Genomic DNA, 17993 nt, shown 5'->3' on the forward strand with positions numbered 1-17993 from the left:
GGGTGGGTTTGGGGCTTTGTCGACTTGCCCCTATCTTTTGCGAAGGGGACTTTTTGGGGTTTGGCCTCATAACTTTTTTTACTTAAAGGTCTTTTGGAGATGAGTTAGACATACTTAAATCCTAAGAAATGGTAGTGTTTTTTCAAAGTTTAGGACTTTTTAGTGAGATGCTCCAAGTTACACTATGTTTGGCTTGTTCTTGTACACATTGGCCTATTGGGAGAGTGCAAGTTGGTAGTAATATGTCCGTAATTTCTGAAATCCACCTTCCCTTTTCTTCCTTGTAGTTTCATCTAGAGAGTGGATTTTGTCTAATGCATGGGAGGTCCCGTACATGGATTAGTCCATTGATTGTTTTGGGTGGGCCCTGTCATGCAATTTTTGGCGGTGATGGCATGCTCCACCCATCTAACCTCCCATGCTTTTATTTTAGCTTTTAAATTTGAATCTATTGTATCTTTTGAATTAAAGGTCCAATGTATGTTTCATTTGCATGTTTGTGTTACTTGTGATGAGGGCTTTCAAATAAGACCACTCTTGAATACATTTTGACGAGTTTTAAAATTTCACAAATTTCAAATACTAACTTGAAACTCAAACCTTAAACCCCAAACCCAAGCCCTAAACCCTAAACCCTAAACAGTGAACTCTAAACCCTCAAAGGGAATGAAACTTGGTAAAATTAAATATTATGGCTATTATGTTTTAATATTTGGAACTTAGTACAATTTTAGAAGTTGTAGAAATGTATTCAAGAAGGGTCTTGTTCGAAAGTTCTCATCGCAAAGAACACAAATATGCAAACGAAGCTTAATTTGAACTTTCGGTTCAAAAGATAAAATAGATTCAAATTTGAAAGCTAAGATAAAAAAACATGGGTGGAGCATATGTAGTATTGCCCTATCTCCACCGTTGAATCACGAAAATGAAATTACCAAAATAGTTAGATTGTACTGTAAAAGGACTCAAATGATAAGATGTGTGCATGCATTCAAAAGATAAACCATGTGACTCTTCCTGTTTTTGATATTCAAATGGTTGTTATTATTTCCAAAGGCCAGTAAAAAAGAGAGGAGATTGCAGGCGGCAATTGATCAAAAGAAATCAATCGATTGCCAAAGTGTCAACTAGCATATCTGTATATAATCAAGTGTTGAGATATAAGTGGACACTCCCAATTCTGAAATAACAAAGATATATAGGAGTAGTTGTTGTGCGTGCATGTGGGCTAGAAAGAAGCGGCAAATCCTTATTAAGCAGCTGCTGGTTTGATCATGTTGATGAACTCGTCCCTGAGTTGCCTCCGCAGGATCTTGCCGGAAACCGACTTGGGGATGGCGTCCACGAGGTGCAGCATCCGGAGCTTCTTGTACGAGGCCACGCGCGACGCCACGTACGCCATGATGTCTGCCTCGCTCTCCGCCGCGCCACTCCGCCGCACCACGCACGATACCGGGATCTCACCAGCTTCCTCGTCCGGCAGTCTGCAACAAATGACACACGAGCTCAATGACATGTTTTTGCCGAAGCAGATGTAGATGCATGGCTACTCACCCGAAGACGGCTGCATCTTCGACGGAAGGATGGGACAGGAGTATGGCCTCCAGCTCCGCAGGAGCAACCTGAAAACCCTTGTACTTGATGAGCTCCTTGATCCGGTCGACGATGAAGACGTCGCCGTCGTCGTCGATGTAGCCGATGTCCCCGGTGTGCAGCCAGCCCTTGGCGTCGATGGTGCGCTCCGTCTCCTCTTTCTTCCTGTAGTAGCCCTGCATCACGCACTGGCTCCGGACGCACAGCTCCCCCGGCGTGTTCTTTGCCAGGGACCGCCCGGTGTCGGGGTCCACGAACTTCACCTCCAGGTTGGGCAGGATGAATCCCACCGAGTTCCTCTTGGCGAAGTGCCCCTTCTCCGGGTCGTCGCCGGCGTGCGTCAGCGTGATGCAGCTGTGCTCGGTCAGCCCGTACGCCTCCTCCACCTGCACGCCGGGGAACTTCCTCTGGAAGGCCGCCAGGAGGTCCGGTGCGAGCGGCGCCGCCGCGGTCATCACGGACTTGAGGGCCAGTCCGGATAGGTCGAACTCGTCGGCGATGGGGTTCTTGACCATGGCCAGCATCACCGGCGGCACCAAGGGCGCGAACATCACCCGGTGCGCAACCAGCGCGCCCAGGAACGTCCGCAGGTCGAACCGGTCCATCACCACCACCGTGCCCTTGTGCCGCAGAGTCGCGCAGCAGATGCCGGTGATGCCGTAGATGTGGAAGAACGGCATGAGCCCCAATGTCACCACCTGCCCCAGCAGCTCCGTCCCGACGGCGAACATCGACGAGCAGAGGTTGGACACCAGGTTGCGGTGGCTCAGCATCACGCCTTTGGAGACCCCGGTTGTGCCGGACGAGTACGGCAGCGCGCACAGGTCGGACTGCTGCACCGGTTCCAGCGGAACCACCGGCGGACCGGTGCGGTCCGCCGCGGCGAGGAGCTCGTCCCAGCTTATCGCGCCGGCCATGAGCCCCTGTTCGCCGATACCGATGACCGGCACGCCCACGTCCTTCACCTTGTCGTAAGCGACCTCGTTGGCGACCACAAGCCTGGCCTCGGAGTCCTCCACCTGTTTCCTGATCTCGGCGGCGAGGGAGCGGGGGTTCACGCCGGAGAAGACCGCCCCGGCGGCCATCACACCGAGGGACACCACGGGGTAGACGGCGAGGTTCGGGAGCGCGACCACCACGACGTGGCCCTTCCGGATGCCCACGGATCGCAGAGCCCTGGCGAACCGCGCGACGTCACGGGCCACCTCGCCGTAGGTGTAGGACCGGCCGCCGGGAGCGGCCTCCACAAGGGCGACCTTGTCGGCGTAGGCCTCTGCGCCCGCCAGCACGAAGTCCGGCACGGTGACGCCATCCGGCACGGCCACTGGCGGGAACCTGCTCCGAAAGATGTGCTCCTGCTCCCCCTCCTCCTCCATGACGGCGATGGCCGCGTCACCCATGCTGCGCTGGCGGTTGTGAGAGGCTTGGTGGGCGGTGGTGAGTTGGAAGGCTGCGGCTTTGCTTGAATTTGTAGAGATGAGGGGTTTTGAGGAGGAGTGGCGAGAGGAAGACGAGGGCATGCTCGTGGCGGTGACACAGTTCTTGTGTGTTGCCAAGACAAGTGGTATGTAGGTAAGGTTTGGTTGAGTCATGGCCTTTTGGCTTACAAAGAGTGTGTCCAATCCAGTCCATTATCATCATGCATATGGAAGCACACAAGAACCTTCACTCTGGGATTCAGTTGTGTTAAACTTCTTTGACTTTAAATCTCTCTGTATAAGAGCGGCCCTAGAGTTTGTACATGCATACGGTGTGTGCGTCGAGTTTTTTTTATTAAAAAAACATTCCTCTAAATTTTATTGATCTCTAAAAATTCTTTTGGACGTCCGAACTGAGGTGCATGAAATGGATTTGGTATGGGAAATGTTTGACAACGACGCGTCGGCAGAACTTTGCGCCGGACACGTGCGTGACGTGTGATTCCCTTTCGATCAAGGGCTCTTTATTACGCCAGGTCACTCGTCCACACGACCCCACCCGCGTGCAGTTAGCTTCTTATCCAGCTCTCAACCGTTCTTCTTTCTCCTGCAGCTTTTTCTCTCTCTCCATGTGCGCTTGAGGCATGTCCCCTACAAAGCACATCGCCTAGAGCAGATCCCACTCGCCCCCCCCCCCCCCCCCCCAAAAAAATCCCAGCTAGGAACGACCGGCGGCATGGACCAGCACTTTCATGAGATTTCATGGGCGCTCGCCCAATCTCCTTCTCGCTGACCGGCAAGCCGGTGGCAGCCACATGCCATTGCTGCAACCACGTCCTTGTCACCGGAGTTGGGCGTGTGCGTGCTACAACCATGGCGAGGCAGTACTGTGGCCAGCGTCGTCATGGATGTGCCCATACACAGCTCCGCTTTTTTCTTTATGGAGTGCTACAACCGTCCATGGGAAATGCTACATACGGTGGCGAGGATGCTACAACTGATAAACTTTTTTGCTGGAACTAACTATTGGATTTGTCGCCAATTTTTGTTGCTGGAATCAATGTTTTGTTTTGCTACTACCGGTCACTCCGTTTGCTACTACGGGCGACCAATATTTTTTTGCTACATCATTCGTGAAGATGATGCGACCTCGACAGCAGGCTACATCGATTATTTTTTGCTGCAAACCGTGAAGTATTTGCTACCACTGGCGACATGGTTTGCTACCACCGTACACAGCGGCCGGCCGACGTCAAATTTTCTTTGCTACAACCGCGTCGTTTTTTTTTGCAACTGACAGCCACGAAAGCTACAATCGGTTAACATTTTTTGCTACAATGGCGACGACAGGCAGCGCCAGCGAGCTTTTTTCCCTCGAACTGATACCCTCTTTTGCTACAACCGGCCGACTTTTTTGTAGATGAAAAAGGCTTCAACCAGGTACTGAGAAAAAAAAAAGGTGAAACCGTTGACAAAAAAAGCTTCAGCTGTAGATGCAAAAGCTTCAACCAGGATACTGTGCAACCAAAAAAGCTTCAACCGTTAATAGAGAAAGCTTCAACCATATATGTAAAAGCTTTAACCAAGACACTGTACAACGAAAAAATCTGCAACTGTTGACAAAAAAAAGCTTTAATTGTAGATGCAAAAAGCTTCAACCGACGATAGAAAAAAGCTTCATGGAGGCCCGGGCTTCCGTGAAAGCTGCAATGGCCCAACGAACTGCTACATGAGCGATTTTTTATTTGTAAATTTATACTAGAAAATATGCTGGAAACACATAGCGATTTTGCTTCCATAGTTTTTTCATTTTTTGTTGTCAGCTTTTTGTACAATGCTACATATGTTTTTTGTTGTTGTAAAAGTACTGAAATTATGCTACAAACATATGGTTTTTTTGTTTTGATTTGTGTTTTTTTGGTTTTTGTTGTGGAGTTTTGCTGCAATGCTACATACAAATAGAGTTTAAAAATAAGTGCAGATTCTCTGTGTACATTTTTAAATGAAACTATTGTGTGCAGATAGTTTGGAGAAGTCACATCATCATTTGGATGATCTCCTCCCACGTGACAGCATGCAACCCCACGGCATGGCGCTGATGCACATGGGGCAAGCAATTTCCGTGCAGTATAGGTGGACCACCAGCGCAGAGAAGAGAAAAGAAACGACCTGTATGGACGATCAGACGAATTAAAATAGTCGAATCATATGGCGTACCCGCGACCGGCCGAAACTTTGGGCTAGTGCGCCGGCGCCTATCTTCGCCATTTGGTATTCCCTAGCAGCAAATTCCGTTGTTTGGTTGGACAAGAAATTCCTGCTTGCCCTCGCTCGAAAAAAAACCCTTATGGAAACAAAAGCTAAATTCGGCCTCATATTCGCTCGCATGTAAAGTTCCCTTGCACGGTATGGAGCCCTCCCGCTCCGATTTTCACTGAAATGCTCTCTTCCCGCAAAACAAACCCCTCCGCTAGCCTTACCCCTGGCGTCCACGAGAAAAAAGGAAGATGAAGCGAACAAAGGCGGTGACTCGGCGGCGACTACAAGGGAGCTCAGTGGCCACCACAAGGTCCGACTCGTCCCCACCTCCTCCCTCCTCTTTCACATCCCTGTCACCAGTCCCTGGTCGCGAATCTCGGCGACTGGTACCTCTCAAACGTATCTATAATTTTTTATTGTTAAATGCTATTATGTTATCATTTTCATATACTTTTTATAGCAATTTTTTGACTAACTTGTTAATTTAGTGCCAAGTGTCAGTTCTTCTTTTCTACTTGTTTTTGGTTTCACAGGATATCAATATCTACAGAGGTTAAAATACATTGCCGATTCAACACGATTTTTTGGGCCACAAGAAATACTAAAAGGTTCAGGAAGCGTCCACCCACCAGGCAGCCACAAGGGCAAGTGATGTGCACAGGGGGGGGGGGGGGTCGCGCCACCTGGGCTTGTGGGCCCCCGGTTACCACCTTGACCAGATTTCACCGCCATAAAATCCTATAAATACCAAAACCATCCATCGTTCCTCTAGGAAAATTTTATCACCGTCGTAAGCCTCTGTTTCGAAGAGATCCCATCTGCAACCATGTCCCAGAGTTCTGCCGGAGGGGGAAGCCATTGAGGAGGTCGCTTCATCAACCTTGCTGCCTCCACGAGCATGTGTGAGTAGTTCCTTCGGGACTTATGGGTCCATAGTAGTAGCTAGATCTCTCTCCCACTCACTTTGGATCTTCAATACCATGTTCCCCTTCTTCCTTGTGTGATTGGCATCAATCTGATGTAATTTTTGCGGTCGTTTGGTGGGACATGATGAACTATGAGTTTATGATCAGATTGTTCACTGAATCATATTGAATCTTTTGAAGTTTCTTTGTTGTATAATTAAGTTGATATGTATGCTTTCTCATCTATTTGTCTTCTTTGGCCAAGATTGATTGGTAGATTTTCAGAGGGAGTGGTGCATAATAGTGGGTACAATCTTGCGATGTTCTATATCCCAATTATAAAATGGGGGCAAGACACATATTTGTATTGTTGCCACTCTGGGTAAAACGATGGGGTTTGATCTTATTGCTAGATTTCTTCTTGTCTACATTGTGTCATCTTGCCTATTGCGTTAATGTTGAAAATATGCCCTGGAGGCATTAATATTGTATTATTATATTTCCATGTTCATAATTGATAGTTTATATTCTATGCTATAACTATTATGATCCTGGAATATGTGATTCAGTGGAAAACTCGTATGCATGTGTAGAATGATAAACGGTAAAATTAGGTTCCTAGTCTTATCTCTAAGGCTAGTTCAAGTGTTGTTGGTAATTATGTTTTTCGGATCTTAGGATATCGTTAAGTGTAATGATAGTCCTAAAACAACATTGAGTACATGACATTGGAAGAACGATCATATTGAATTAACCCAAACTTGTTTGTTATACTTTGACATCATATCGTCAGAAGTCAATTGTTATAACATGGAGTGTGAAAGGATCGCTATGGTTGACTAGATGTGTGTGTATGGGGGGAGAATAGGCAACTACCAAAGTTTAGCTCTTTTTAACAAATTAGGCTCGACAATAAAATAGGTTGTCTAGATATGCAACTAGGTGGACAACCTATATGACAAGCACAATAACAAGCTCACTAGCAAGCACAAGATACAACACATACAGGCCTGAAGAGGTATACTACTGCTTGGTACGGTAGTTCCAGGTGTAGCACTGAGAGTACAAGCGTACATGAGCATAGTGCTACTGAAGCGGTACTACCATTGAGTGTCTCAGGACACAGAGAACCAACGGTAGTAGAGGGTGAGTAGGATGGAAGTACCGCAGCAAGCGGTACTACCGCGCCCCACTACCACTCTACTATAGTGGGGAGGAAGTGGGTTACATAAGCACTTAAATAAGTGGTACTGTGTGCGGTAGTGGAAAATGGAAGTACCACTCAACCGGTACTACCGCCCTACTACTACCCTACTTCCGCTAATCCTTCTGGGCTACAGAGAAGACATCGGTAGTGGGGGAGTACTACCGCCGTAGTACCGCTGGTGTAAGGGCATTTCCCTACTTTGTGTTTTGGATGATGATGACAACCCTTTGTTGGTATAATCTTGTGCTAAGTGCTTGAGGTTCTCGGTGGTTAGGCTTTCATTGGATAGCTATTCTCTCTGGAAGGAAAAGATCGAAGACGGAGTTTTTCCTCGCCTTTTATCTCTTTGGTCGTAGGAAACCCGTATTATCAAGAGGGAATCCACATTGAAAAGAGTTTGGGGAATCTTTTCACGTACACTTTCCTCACCCCTCTATTGCCTTCCTTAGGTGTGAGAGAGAGCTCTTCCCTTCTTATCCTACTGCTTACTGTGGCTTCCCAGCGGTTGTACCGCTCCTTGTACCGATGGTTCTTGACGCTTACTAGTTTTGTTCGAGCGGTTGTACCGCTGCTTCCGGGCGGTGGTACCGCCAACATGCTCAGCAATGACTAGGGCGGTTGTTCCGGCCAAGTACCGCCCAAGTACCGGTCAGACTTCTGTTTTGATGTGGTACTCGGGCGGTGGTGGCCCGGTTGGTCCGGTTATACCGGTACCACCAGTGCCCGGAGCGGTTCTACCGCTCAGGACTTAGTGTTGGAAATATGCCCTAGAGGCAATAATAAAATGGTTATTATTATATTTCTTTGTTCATGATAATTGTCTATTATTCATGCTATAATTGTGTTATCCGGAAATCGTAATACATGTGTGAATACATAGACCACAACACGTCCCTAGTGAGCCTCTAGTTGACTAGCTCGTTGATCAAAAGATAGTCATGGTTTCTTGACTATGGACATTGGATGTCATTGATAACGGGATCACATCATTAGGAGAATGATGTGATGGACAAGACCCAATCCTAAGCATAGCTCAAAGATCGTGTAGTTCGTTTGCTGTAGCTTTTCCGAATGTCAAGTATCATTTCCTTAGACCATGAGATTGTGCAACTCCCGGATACCGTAGGAGTGCTTTGGGTGTGCCAAACGTCACAACGTAACTGGGTGACTATAAATGTACACTACAGGTATCTCCGAAAGTATCTGTTGGATTGGCACGAATCGAGACTGAGATTTGTCACTCCGTATGACGGAGAGGTATCTCTGGGCCCACTCGGTAATGCATCATCATAATGAGCTCAATGTGACCAAGTGGTTGATCACGGGATCATGCATTACGGTACGAGTAAAGTAACTTGCCGGTAACGAGATTGAACAAGGTATTGGGATACCGACGATCGAGTCTCGGGCAAGTAACGTACTGATTGACAAAGGGAATTGTATACGGATTGATTGAATCCTCGACATCGTGGTTCATCCGATGAGATCATCGTGGAGCATGTGGGAGCCAACATGGTTATCCATATCCCGATGTTGGTTATTGACCGGAGAGGCGTCTCGGTCATGTCTGCATGTCTCCCAAACCCGTAGGGTCTACACACTTAAGGTTCGGTGACGCTAGGGTTGTAGAGATATTAGTATGCAGTAACCCAAAAGTTGTTCGGAGTCCCGGATGAGATCCCGAACGTCACGAGGAGTTCCGGAATGGTCCGGAGATAAAGATCTATATATAGGAAGTCCAGTTTCGACCATCGGGAAGGTTTCGGGGGTCATCGGTATTGTACCGGGACCACCGGAAGGGTCCCGGGGGTCCACCGGGTGGGGCCACCTATCCCGGAGGGCCCCATGGGCTGAGTTGGGAGGGGAACCAGCCCCTAGTGGGCTGGTGCACCCCCCTTGGGCCTCCCCTGCGCCTAGGGTTGGGAAACCCTAGGGGTGGGGGGCGCCCCCCCACTTGGCTTGGGGGGGAAGCCACCCCTTGGCCGCCGCCCCCTTGGAGATCCATCTCCTAGGGCCGGCGTCCCCCCCTAAGGCCCCTATATAAAGAGGGGGGAGGGAGGGCAGCCGCACCTTGCTCTTGGCGCCTCCCTCTCCCTCCGTTACACCTCTCCTCCCCGCTTGCGCTTGGCGAAGCCCTGCCGGGATCTTGCTGCATCCACCACCACGCCGTCGTGCTGCTGGATATTCATCAACCTCTCCTTCCCCCTTGCTAGATCAAGAAGGAGGAGACGTCTCCCAACCGTACGTGTGTTGAACGTGGAGGTGCTGTCCGTTTGGCACTTGGTCATCAGTGATTTGGATCACGTCGAGTACGACTCCATCAACCCCGTTCTCTTGAACGCTTCCGCACGCGATCTACAAGGGTATGTAGATGCACTCCTCTCTCCCTCGTTGCTAGATAACTCCATAGATTGATCTTGGTGATGCGTAGAAAATTTTAAAATTCTGCTACGTTCCCCAACAGTGGCATCATGAGCTAGGTCTATGCGTAGTTACTATGCACGAGTAGAACACAAAGTAGTTGTGGGCGTCGATATTGTCAATTATCTTGCCGTTACTAGTCTTATCTTGATTCGGCGGCATTGTGGGATGAAGCGGCCCGGACCGACCTTACACGTACGCTTACGTGAGACTGGTTCCACCGACTGACATGCACTAGTTGCATAAGGTGGCTGGCGGGTGTCTGTCTCTCCCACTTTAGTCGGATCGGATTCAATGAACAGGGTCCTTATGAAGGGTAAATAGAAATTGGCAATTCACATTGTGGTTTTGGCGTAGGTAAGAAACGTTCTTGCTAGAATCCTATAGCAGCCACGTAAAAACTTGCAACAATAATTAGAGGACGTCTAACTTGTTTTTGCAGCAAGTGTTTTGTGATGTGATATGGCCAAAGGATGTGATGAATGATATATGTGATGTATGAGATGATCATGTTCTTGTAATAGGAATCACGACTTGCATGTCGATGAGTATGACAACCGGCAGGAGCCATAGGAGTTTTCTTTATTTATTTATGACATGTGTGTCAACATAAACGTCATGTAATTACTTTATTGCTAAAGCGTTAGCCATAGTAGTAGAAGTAATAGATGACGAGACAACTTCAAGAAGACACGATGATGGAGATCATGATGATGGAGATCATGGTGTCATGCCGGTGACAACGATGATCATGGAGCCCCGAAGATGGAGATCAAAAGGAGCAAATGATATTCCATATCATGTCACTATTTGATTGCATGTGATGTTTATCATGTTTTACATCTTATTTGCTTAGAACGAAGGTAGCTTAAATAAGATGATCCCTCGTAATAATTTCAAGAAAGTGTTCCCCCTAACTGTGCACCATTGTGAAGGTTTGTTGTTTCGAAGCACCACGTGATGATCGGGTGTGATAGATTTTAACGTTCGAATACAACGGGTGTAAGCCAGATTTACACACGCAATACACTTAGGTTGACTTGACAAGCCTAGCATGTACAGACATGGCCTCGGAACACGGAAGACCGAAAGGTCGAGCATGAGTCGTATAGAAGATACGATCAACATGGAGATGTTCACCGATGTTGGCTAGTCCGTCTCACGTGATGATCGGACACGACCTAGTTAACTCGGATCATGTTTCACTTAGATGACTGGAGGGATGTCTATCTGAGTGGGAGTTCATTGAATAATTTGATTAGATGAACTTAATTATCATGAACTTAGTCTAAAATCTTTACAATATGTCTTGTAGATCAAATGGCCCACGTTGTCCTCAACTTCAATGCGTTCCTAGAGAAAACCAAGCTGAAAGACGATAGCAGCAACTATACGGACTGGGTCCGGAACCTGAGGATCATCCTCATAGCTGCCAAGAAAGATTATGTCCTAGAAGCACCGCTAGGTGAAGCACCTGTCCCAGAGAACCAAGACGTTATGAACGCTTGGCAGTCACATGCTACTGATTACTCCCTCGTTCAGTGCGGCATGCTTTACAGCTTAGAACCGGGGCTCCAAAAGCGTTTTGAGAGACACGGAGCATATGAGATGTTCGAAGAGCTGAAAATGGTTTTTCAAGCTCATGCCCGGGTCGAGAGATATGAAGTCTCCGACAAGTTCTTCAGCTGTAAGATGGAGGAAAATAGTTCTGTCAGTGAGCACATACTCAAAATGTCTGGGTTGCATAACCGCTTGACTCAGCTGGGAGTTAATCTCCCGGATGACGCGGTCATTGACAGAATCCTTCAGTCGCTTCCAGCAAGCTACAAGAGCTTTGTGATGAACTTCAATATGCAGGGGATGGAAAAGACCATTCCTGAGGTATATTCAATGCTGAAATCAGCAGAGGTGGAAATCAAAAAGGAACATCAAGTGTTGATGGTGAATAAAACCACTAAGTTCAAGAAAGGCAAGGGTAAGAAGAACTTCAAGAAGGACGACAAGGGAGTTGCCGCGCCCGGTAAGCAAGCTGCCGGGAAGAAGCCAAAGAATGGACCCAAGCCCGAGACTGAGTGTTTTTATTGCAAGGGAAGTGGTCACTGGAAGCGGAACTGCCCCAAATACTTAGCGGACAAGAAGGCCAGCAACACTAAAGGTATATGTGATATACATGTAAATGATGTGTACCTTACCAGTACTCGTAGTAGCTCCAGGGTATTTGATACTGGTGCGGTTGCCCACATTTGTAACTCAAAGCAAGAGCTGCCGAATAAATGGAGACTGGCGAAGGACGAGGTGACGATGCGCGTCGTGAATGGTTCCAAGGTCGATGTGATCGCCGTCGGCACGCTGCCTCTACATTTACCTACGGGATTAGTTTTAAAACCTCAATAATTGTTATTTAGTGCCAGCTTTGAGCATGAACATTGTATCAGGATCTCTTTAATTCGAGATGGCTACTCATTTAAATCCGAGAATAATGGTTGTTCTATTTATATGAGAGATATGTTTTATGGTCATGCTCCGTTGGTGAATGGTTTATTCTTAATGAATCTCGAGCGTAATGTTACACATATTCATAGTGTGAATACCAAAAGATGTAAGGTTGATAATGATAGTCCCACATACTTGTGGCACTGCCGCCTTGGTCACATAGGTGTCAAACGCATGAAGAAGCTCCATGCAGATGGACTTTTAGAGTCTCTTGATTACGAATCATTTGACACGTGCGAACCATGCCTCATGGGTAAAATGACCAAGACTCCGTTCTCAGGAACAATGGAGCGAGCAACCAACTTATTGGAAATCATACATACTGATGTGTGCGGTCCAATGAGTGTTGAGGCTTGCGGTGGCTATCGTTATGTTCTCACCCTCACTGATGACTTGAGTAGATATGGGTATGTCTACTTAATGAAACACAAGTCTGAGACTTTTGAAAAGTTCAAGGAATTTCAGAGTGAGGTTGAGAATCAACGTGACAAAAAAATCAAGTTCTTGCGATCAGATCGTGGGGGAGAATACTTGAGTCACGAATTTGGCACACACTTAAGAAAATGTGGAATAGTTTCACAACTCACGCCGCCTGGAACACCTCAGCGTAATGGTGTGTCCGAACGTCATAATCGCACTCTATTAGATATGGTGCGATCTATGATGTCTCTTACCGATTTACCGCTGTCATTTTGGGGCTATGCTTTAGAGACTGCCGCATTCACTTTAAATAGGGCTCCGTCAAAATCCGTTGAGACGACACCGTATGAATTATGGTTTGGGAAGAAACCTAAGCTATCATTTCTAAAAGTTTGGGGATGCGATGCTTATGTCAAGAAACTTCAACCAGAAAAGCTCGAACCCAAATCGGAAAAATGCGTTGTCGGTGTCAAAACCGGCGGATCTCGGGTAGGGGGTCCCGAACTGTGCATATAGGCCGGATGGTAACAGGAGGCAAGGGACACGAAGTTTTACCCAGGTTCGAGCCCTCTCGATGGAGGTAAAACCCTACGTCCTGCTTGATTAATATTGATGATATGGATAGTACAAGAGTAGATCTACCACGAGATCAAAGAGGCTAAACCCTAGAAGTTAGCCTATGGTATGATTGTTGTTGTGTATGTTGTCCTACGGACTAAAACCCTCCGGTTTATATAGACACCGGAGAGGGTTAGGGTTACACAAAGTCGGTTACAATGGTAGGAGATCTGAATATCCGTATCGCCAAGCTTGCCTTCCACGCCAAGGAAAGTCCCTTCCGGACACGGGACGAAGTCTTCAATCTTGTATCTTCATAGTCCAGGAGTCTGGCTGAAGGTATAGTCCGGCTATCCGAACACCCCCTAATCCAGGACTCCCTCAGTAGCCCCTGAACCAGGCTTCAATGACGATGAGTCCGGCGCGCAGATTGTCTTCGGCATTGCAAGGCGGGTTCCTCCTCTAGGTACTTCATAGAAGATTTTAAACACAAAGATAGTGTCCGGCTCTGCAAAATAAGTTTCCACATATTGCCATAGAGAGAATAATATTTACACAAATCTAATATGCTGACGTATTCCGTAGTGCGACACACCACGGCCAAGCCTTTACGAGTCGTTTCATTATCCCATCTCAGCGCGTCTTGCGAGGCGGTTTCCTTGGCACGTCTTGTTAAAGCAGAGATCGTGTCCCCTTATTCCGGGATTCTCATCAATACGGGCGTGGGTAACCCAACCGCTTCTAGGACTCCTAGATTATAGGCAAGTCCAAACGGACACGGAGAGGATGCTTGATATTCACCCTCTTTATAAAGGGACAAGGCTTTTATTTTTCCCTCCCGTGCTCAATCGAATCCTTCCCCCGCCTCAAGCTCAAACGCCCAAAGTTCAGGTCAGGTGCTCCGAACCTTTAGTCATGTCCGGATCTAGCCTTCAAGGCCGATGGGTGCCTTCCTCCATCACGGAAGAAGACATCAAAAAGTTGAGGGAGGCCAGATATCTGACCGCCGAGATTTTGCATCGGCTGCCTCCCCGGGGGCAGGCCGTCCCCTCTCCCGAACCCAACGAGAGCGTCGTGTTCGTCTCCCACTTCCTCCGAGGTCTAGGCCTTGCTTTGGATCCTTTCGTCAGGGGCTTGATGTTTTACTACAGGCTAGATTTCCATGATCTAGCTCCGGACTCCTTTCTTCATATCACGACATTTATTGTCGTGTGCGAGGCCTTCCTCCGGGTTACCCCTCACTTTGGCCTATGGCTCAAGACCTTTGAAGTAAAGCCGAAGATGATCGAGGGGCAACATGCGGCGTGTGGAGGTGCCTCAATACGCAAGATGACGGGAGCTTCATGGCCCAAAGGTTCCATTCCAGAGGTGTCTAAATTGTGGCAACAGGAGTGGTTCTACATCACGGCTAAAGTGCCAAGTGGGCGGCTGCCCCCGTTTTTCGCTCGGGCCCTCCACCACAACTGATGTCATGGATTAGCAGAGGACTGAGCTGGGGTCCAGCCAAGGACGTGCCTATACTGCAAAGCCGCATTCGAGATCTCTTTAATGGAGATTTCAGTTTGGTTGCGGTAATACAAGTTATGCTGGTCCGTCAAGTCCAGCCTTGCAAACGCCGGCCCCTTCGCTTGTGGGAGTTCAATCCTGAGGGACCGCGTGTCATTCAAAATTTCCTCGGCCTAACGCACGAGGAGATGTACAAGTCATTCTTCGGACCTCAGGTAGAGTGTCCGGAAATCACCGAGGACATGGGCCTGAGCAGTAACCGCGCCGCCGAACAGGTAAGGAATCTTCCGGCTGAATATACTATCTCTCATTTGTTACGAAGTTATCTCTGAGAGTTTGCTTTTTGACTAGGACTGGCTAACAAAGGCGAAGTTGATTCAGTGTTCGGGCCCCCTCCCTGAGGGTTTGGAAATTCCGATACTAGAAAAGATGCTCCAGGTCGCACCCTGCCCGGAGCCCTTGAAGGAAGATACCGGGGAGGATAATACGGGCGGACGCGGGCCCCCAATGCTGCCCATTCTAACCGAGGGAGCGAGCGTCTCCATGAAGGAAGACGACCGGAGGAGGAAAAGGACTGCGCCCGGGGGTTCGGAAGCCGAAGCTTCCAAACGGGAGAAAAAGTCTCCCACAGAGGGTCCTACCTTGGGGGGGTGCTTTTGCCGCACAAAGTCCACGCGGGGATCAATTCTCCAGCGAGTCGTAAGTGACCCGAAACACTGTAATAGCACAGGTATGCCATCTTTTCTTCTGAGGAAATAACCACCGCATATATCTTTTGCAGTTCGGGCCTTAGCCCCTCTCAAATGAGCTCGTCTTCGGGGGATCTTCTTCCAGAGATGATGGAGAGCGAAACGCCTCCTCCGGACTCCTCCGCTCCGGAAGCGGGCGACCCCGAAGTGTCGTCTCGGAGGGCCTCTCTGAATCCGGTGAGGCCAGAAGATAATCCCATTGACCCCCGGAGCTCCCAATGCCCGGATCCCAAAGAGAGCAGACAAAAGAGTCCGGCACCGTCTAGTGTGCGATCGGATGTTCTGAGGGAGTTGGTGGGGTGAGCGGCCATCTCAGATGAACACCGTATGCTGATGAATACGGTGGTGGAGAGAATCGCGTCCGCCAAAAGCGGATTGCATGAAGCTTTTATGAGTCTACTGACAGGCTCTGAGGTACATAAAATAATGTATGATAGTCATGCACATGCTAGGTGTGCCCTGTGTAGATAGTAGCCCCTGAGACTCTGGTTGTCGTCGGAAACGACGATGAACAGAGGATCATATTCCCAGGAAATAAACATACTGCCTCTATGTGCAGGTGATGGAAGCTCCGTGGCTAGACGGACTAGCGAGTTTTCCCATTTAGAATGGCAGTTGGATGCGGCAGACGCCGACATCGAGCTTGTTAACAAAAGGTGTAACGCCCCAAGACCGGAGCTTCAGGTGCCTTCCATGATTCCTGGATTTCGTCGTGTGATTTGTTTGGTCCGTTGCATTTCATCTTTGCATCATGTGCATTGCATCATGCCATCATGTCATTTCTTTTCTTAACTCAACTAAATAAATGGCATGGATCTTTGATCCATTTAAACGGAGGGAATTCATGTGGTGATTCTCTTTATAACATATCCTCCCAATAGTAGGGAGCTATATTCAATATTTCATTAATGTGGAATTACCTTGACACACTTGCAAAATAATTCCCCATGCCTTTGACCCATGCATCATCTCCTTCTCCTTTCCTTATTCTTTCTTTCATTTTGGCAAGTGTCCTTTTCTCCTCCTCCTTATATGTTCATTCCTTTCCTGGTGCTAGTTCTCCATGCCTAAACCCTCTCTGTCAAATTTCAAATCCTTTGGAGTTGTTTTGGTTAGGTTCAAAAATGCCTCAAGTTTGAATCATATTTAAACTTGTTGTATTTTTTTACCTCTAAAAATGTCCATACCAATTTTATCAAATAGGGCATGAATTCAAGGTCTTGAGGATATTCTCATATCTTTCATACACCTCTCCTTTCACCCTGTGCATTCATCTTTATTTTTCTGTCTGAAGAAAAAGAAAAGAGAAGAGAGTAGCACTGCAGGCCCCAGCTGGGCCTCCAATCTCCTGCACCGGCCCTTTTGGCCTAAGGCCTCCCGCAGGCCCATGGGCACCGCAGCCCTCCAAAAACCTAACCCTAGCCTGAATCACTTCATCTCCCCCTCGTTCCCTGCCGCCGCCAGTCATTTGCCTGATCTGGATCGCCCCAATCGATCTCTCCCTCATTTCCACCTTGTCAAAAGGAGAGCGCACACATCGCTAGGAAGAGACTCCCTCGATCCCCTCCTGCTTCGCCTCACTCGAACCCAACACCACGCGCGCATCGGGACAGGGAGAGGAGCTCCCCTCGACGCCCGATCCCCTCGCAGCCTCGGACCGTGACCACAGGAGCAGGAGCAGGAGCTCCTCGGCTCGCGCACCTACGCCGCGTCCCTGGAGGTCTCCTTCCTCTCGTCATCGAGCTTGCCTCGATCTCTGATGCCGCCGGAGCACCAGCAGCCAACAAGAGCTTGCCGGCGGCGACCAGCAGGAACGCATCTTCGACGCCGGCGACCTCCAAGGCCTCTTCCCTCGCTGCCTCGTTCCCCTCCAAGCTCGAGCCGCGTCTTTCATCTCCTGCCGCAGGAGCCCTGCACCGCCCCGCGCCCTCAAGTGCCCATCGGCCTGCGACGCCACTGCCTCTCTTCGTTGCCGCCAATAGGAGCTCCAAGCGCCATGGCCGCCCCCTTGATGCTTCAAGCAGCGCCCGACCTCCTCCTTCCGGTGGCCTCAGCCTCGCGCGATGCGCCATACGGGAGAGGAGCTCCCCGCATCAGGGCTCGAACCCATCCAGCCGCAGCCACCTAAGACCCCTGCCACACCGGAGGCCCGCCGTTCCTGTGCCTCCATCGTTTCCCTGTTCCAGCGAAGCTGCTATCGACCGCGTCACTTCTCGTTGCCTGCCAAGTCCGTCTCCGTGGATTTGCGCCGAGTACCACTACCGCCAAGTTCTGCTCCATACGTGTACGACTACATCGAGTGATGCGACAAGCCCTGACAACGTGTACATCTACTCCGTCAAGACCGGACCGACAAGTACCCCAACGTCAAGTACCTATGACCGAAGAACGCCAAGTACCTCTCCGAAAAACGAGCATGTACCACTACGTTCGGAGACATCGGATCCGTCAAGTCCAACAACGA

The 17993-nt window shown here is 48.7% G+C and overlaps 1 protein-coding gene across 1 annotated transcript; it reads right to left on the reverse strand.

Moving 5' to 3' along the window:
• Window positions 1–1046: 1046 nt before the first annotated feature.
• ACOS5 (acyl-CoA synthetase 5) lies at window positions 1047–3185 on the reverse strand. The gene is made up of 2 exons (XM_048705013.2): window positions 1555–3185; window positions 1047–1484 (listed from the first exon to the last, which is right to left on the reverse strand). Exons 1-2 carry the CDS (start codon window positions 3183–3185, stop codon window positions 1253–1255), a joined length of 1863 nt encoding a protein of 620 aa, XP_048560970.2. The 3' UTR covers window positions 1047–1252.
• Between the last annotated feature and the right edge of the window lie 14808 nt (window positions 3186–17993).

The sequence above is a fragment of the Triticum urartu genome, chromosome 2A (genome assembly GCF_056163025.1).
Source record: "Triticum urartu cultivar PI428250 chromosome 2A, HENAU_Tu73, whole genome shotgun sequence".
In the NCBI taxonomy this organism is placed as follows: Eukaryota; Viridiplantae; Streptophyta; class Magnoliopsida; order Poales; family Poaceae; genus Triticum; species Triticum urartu.

Bases quoted from the DNA above. Each gene is read 5' to 3' on its own strand.
- ACOS5 (XM_048705013.2), bottom strand. From the start codon at position 3,185: ATGACTCAACCAAACCTTACCTACATACCACTTGTCTTGGCAACACAC. The intron at 1,485-1,554 runs GTGAGTAGCCAT...CATTTGTTGCAG, and splicing joins GAAGATGCAGCCGTCTTCGG to ACTGCCGGACGAGGAAGCTG.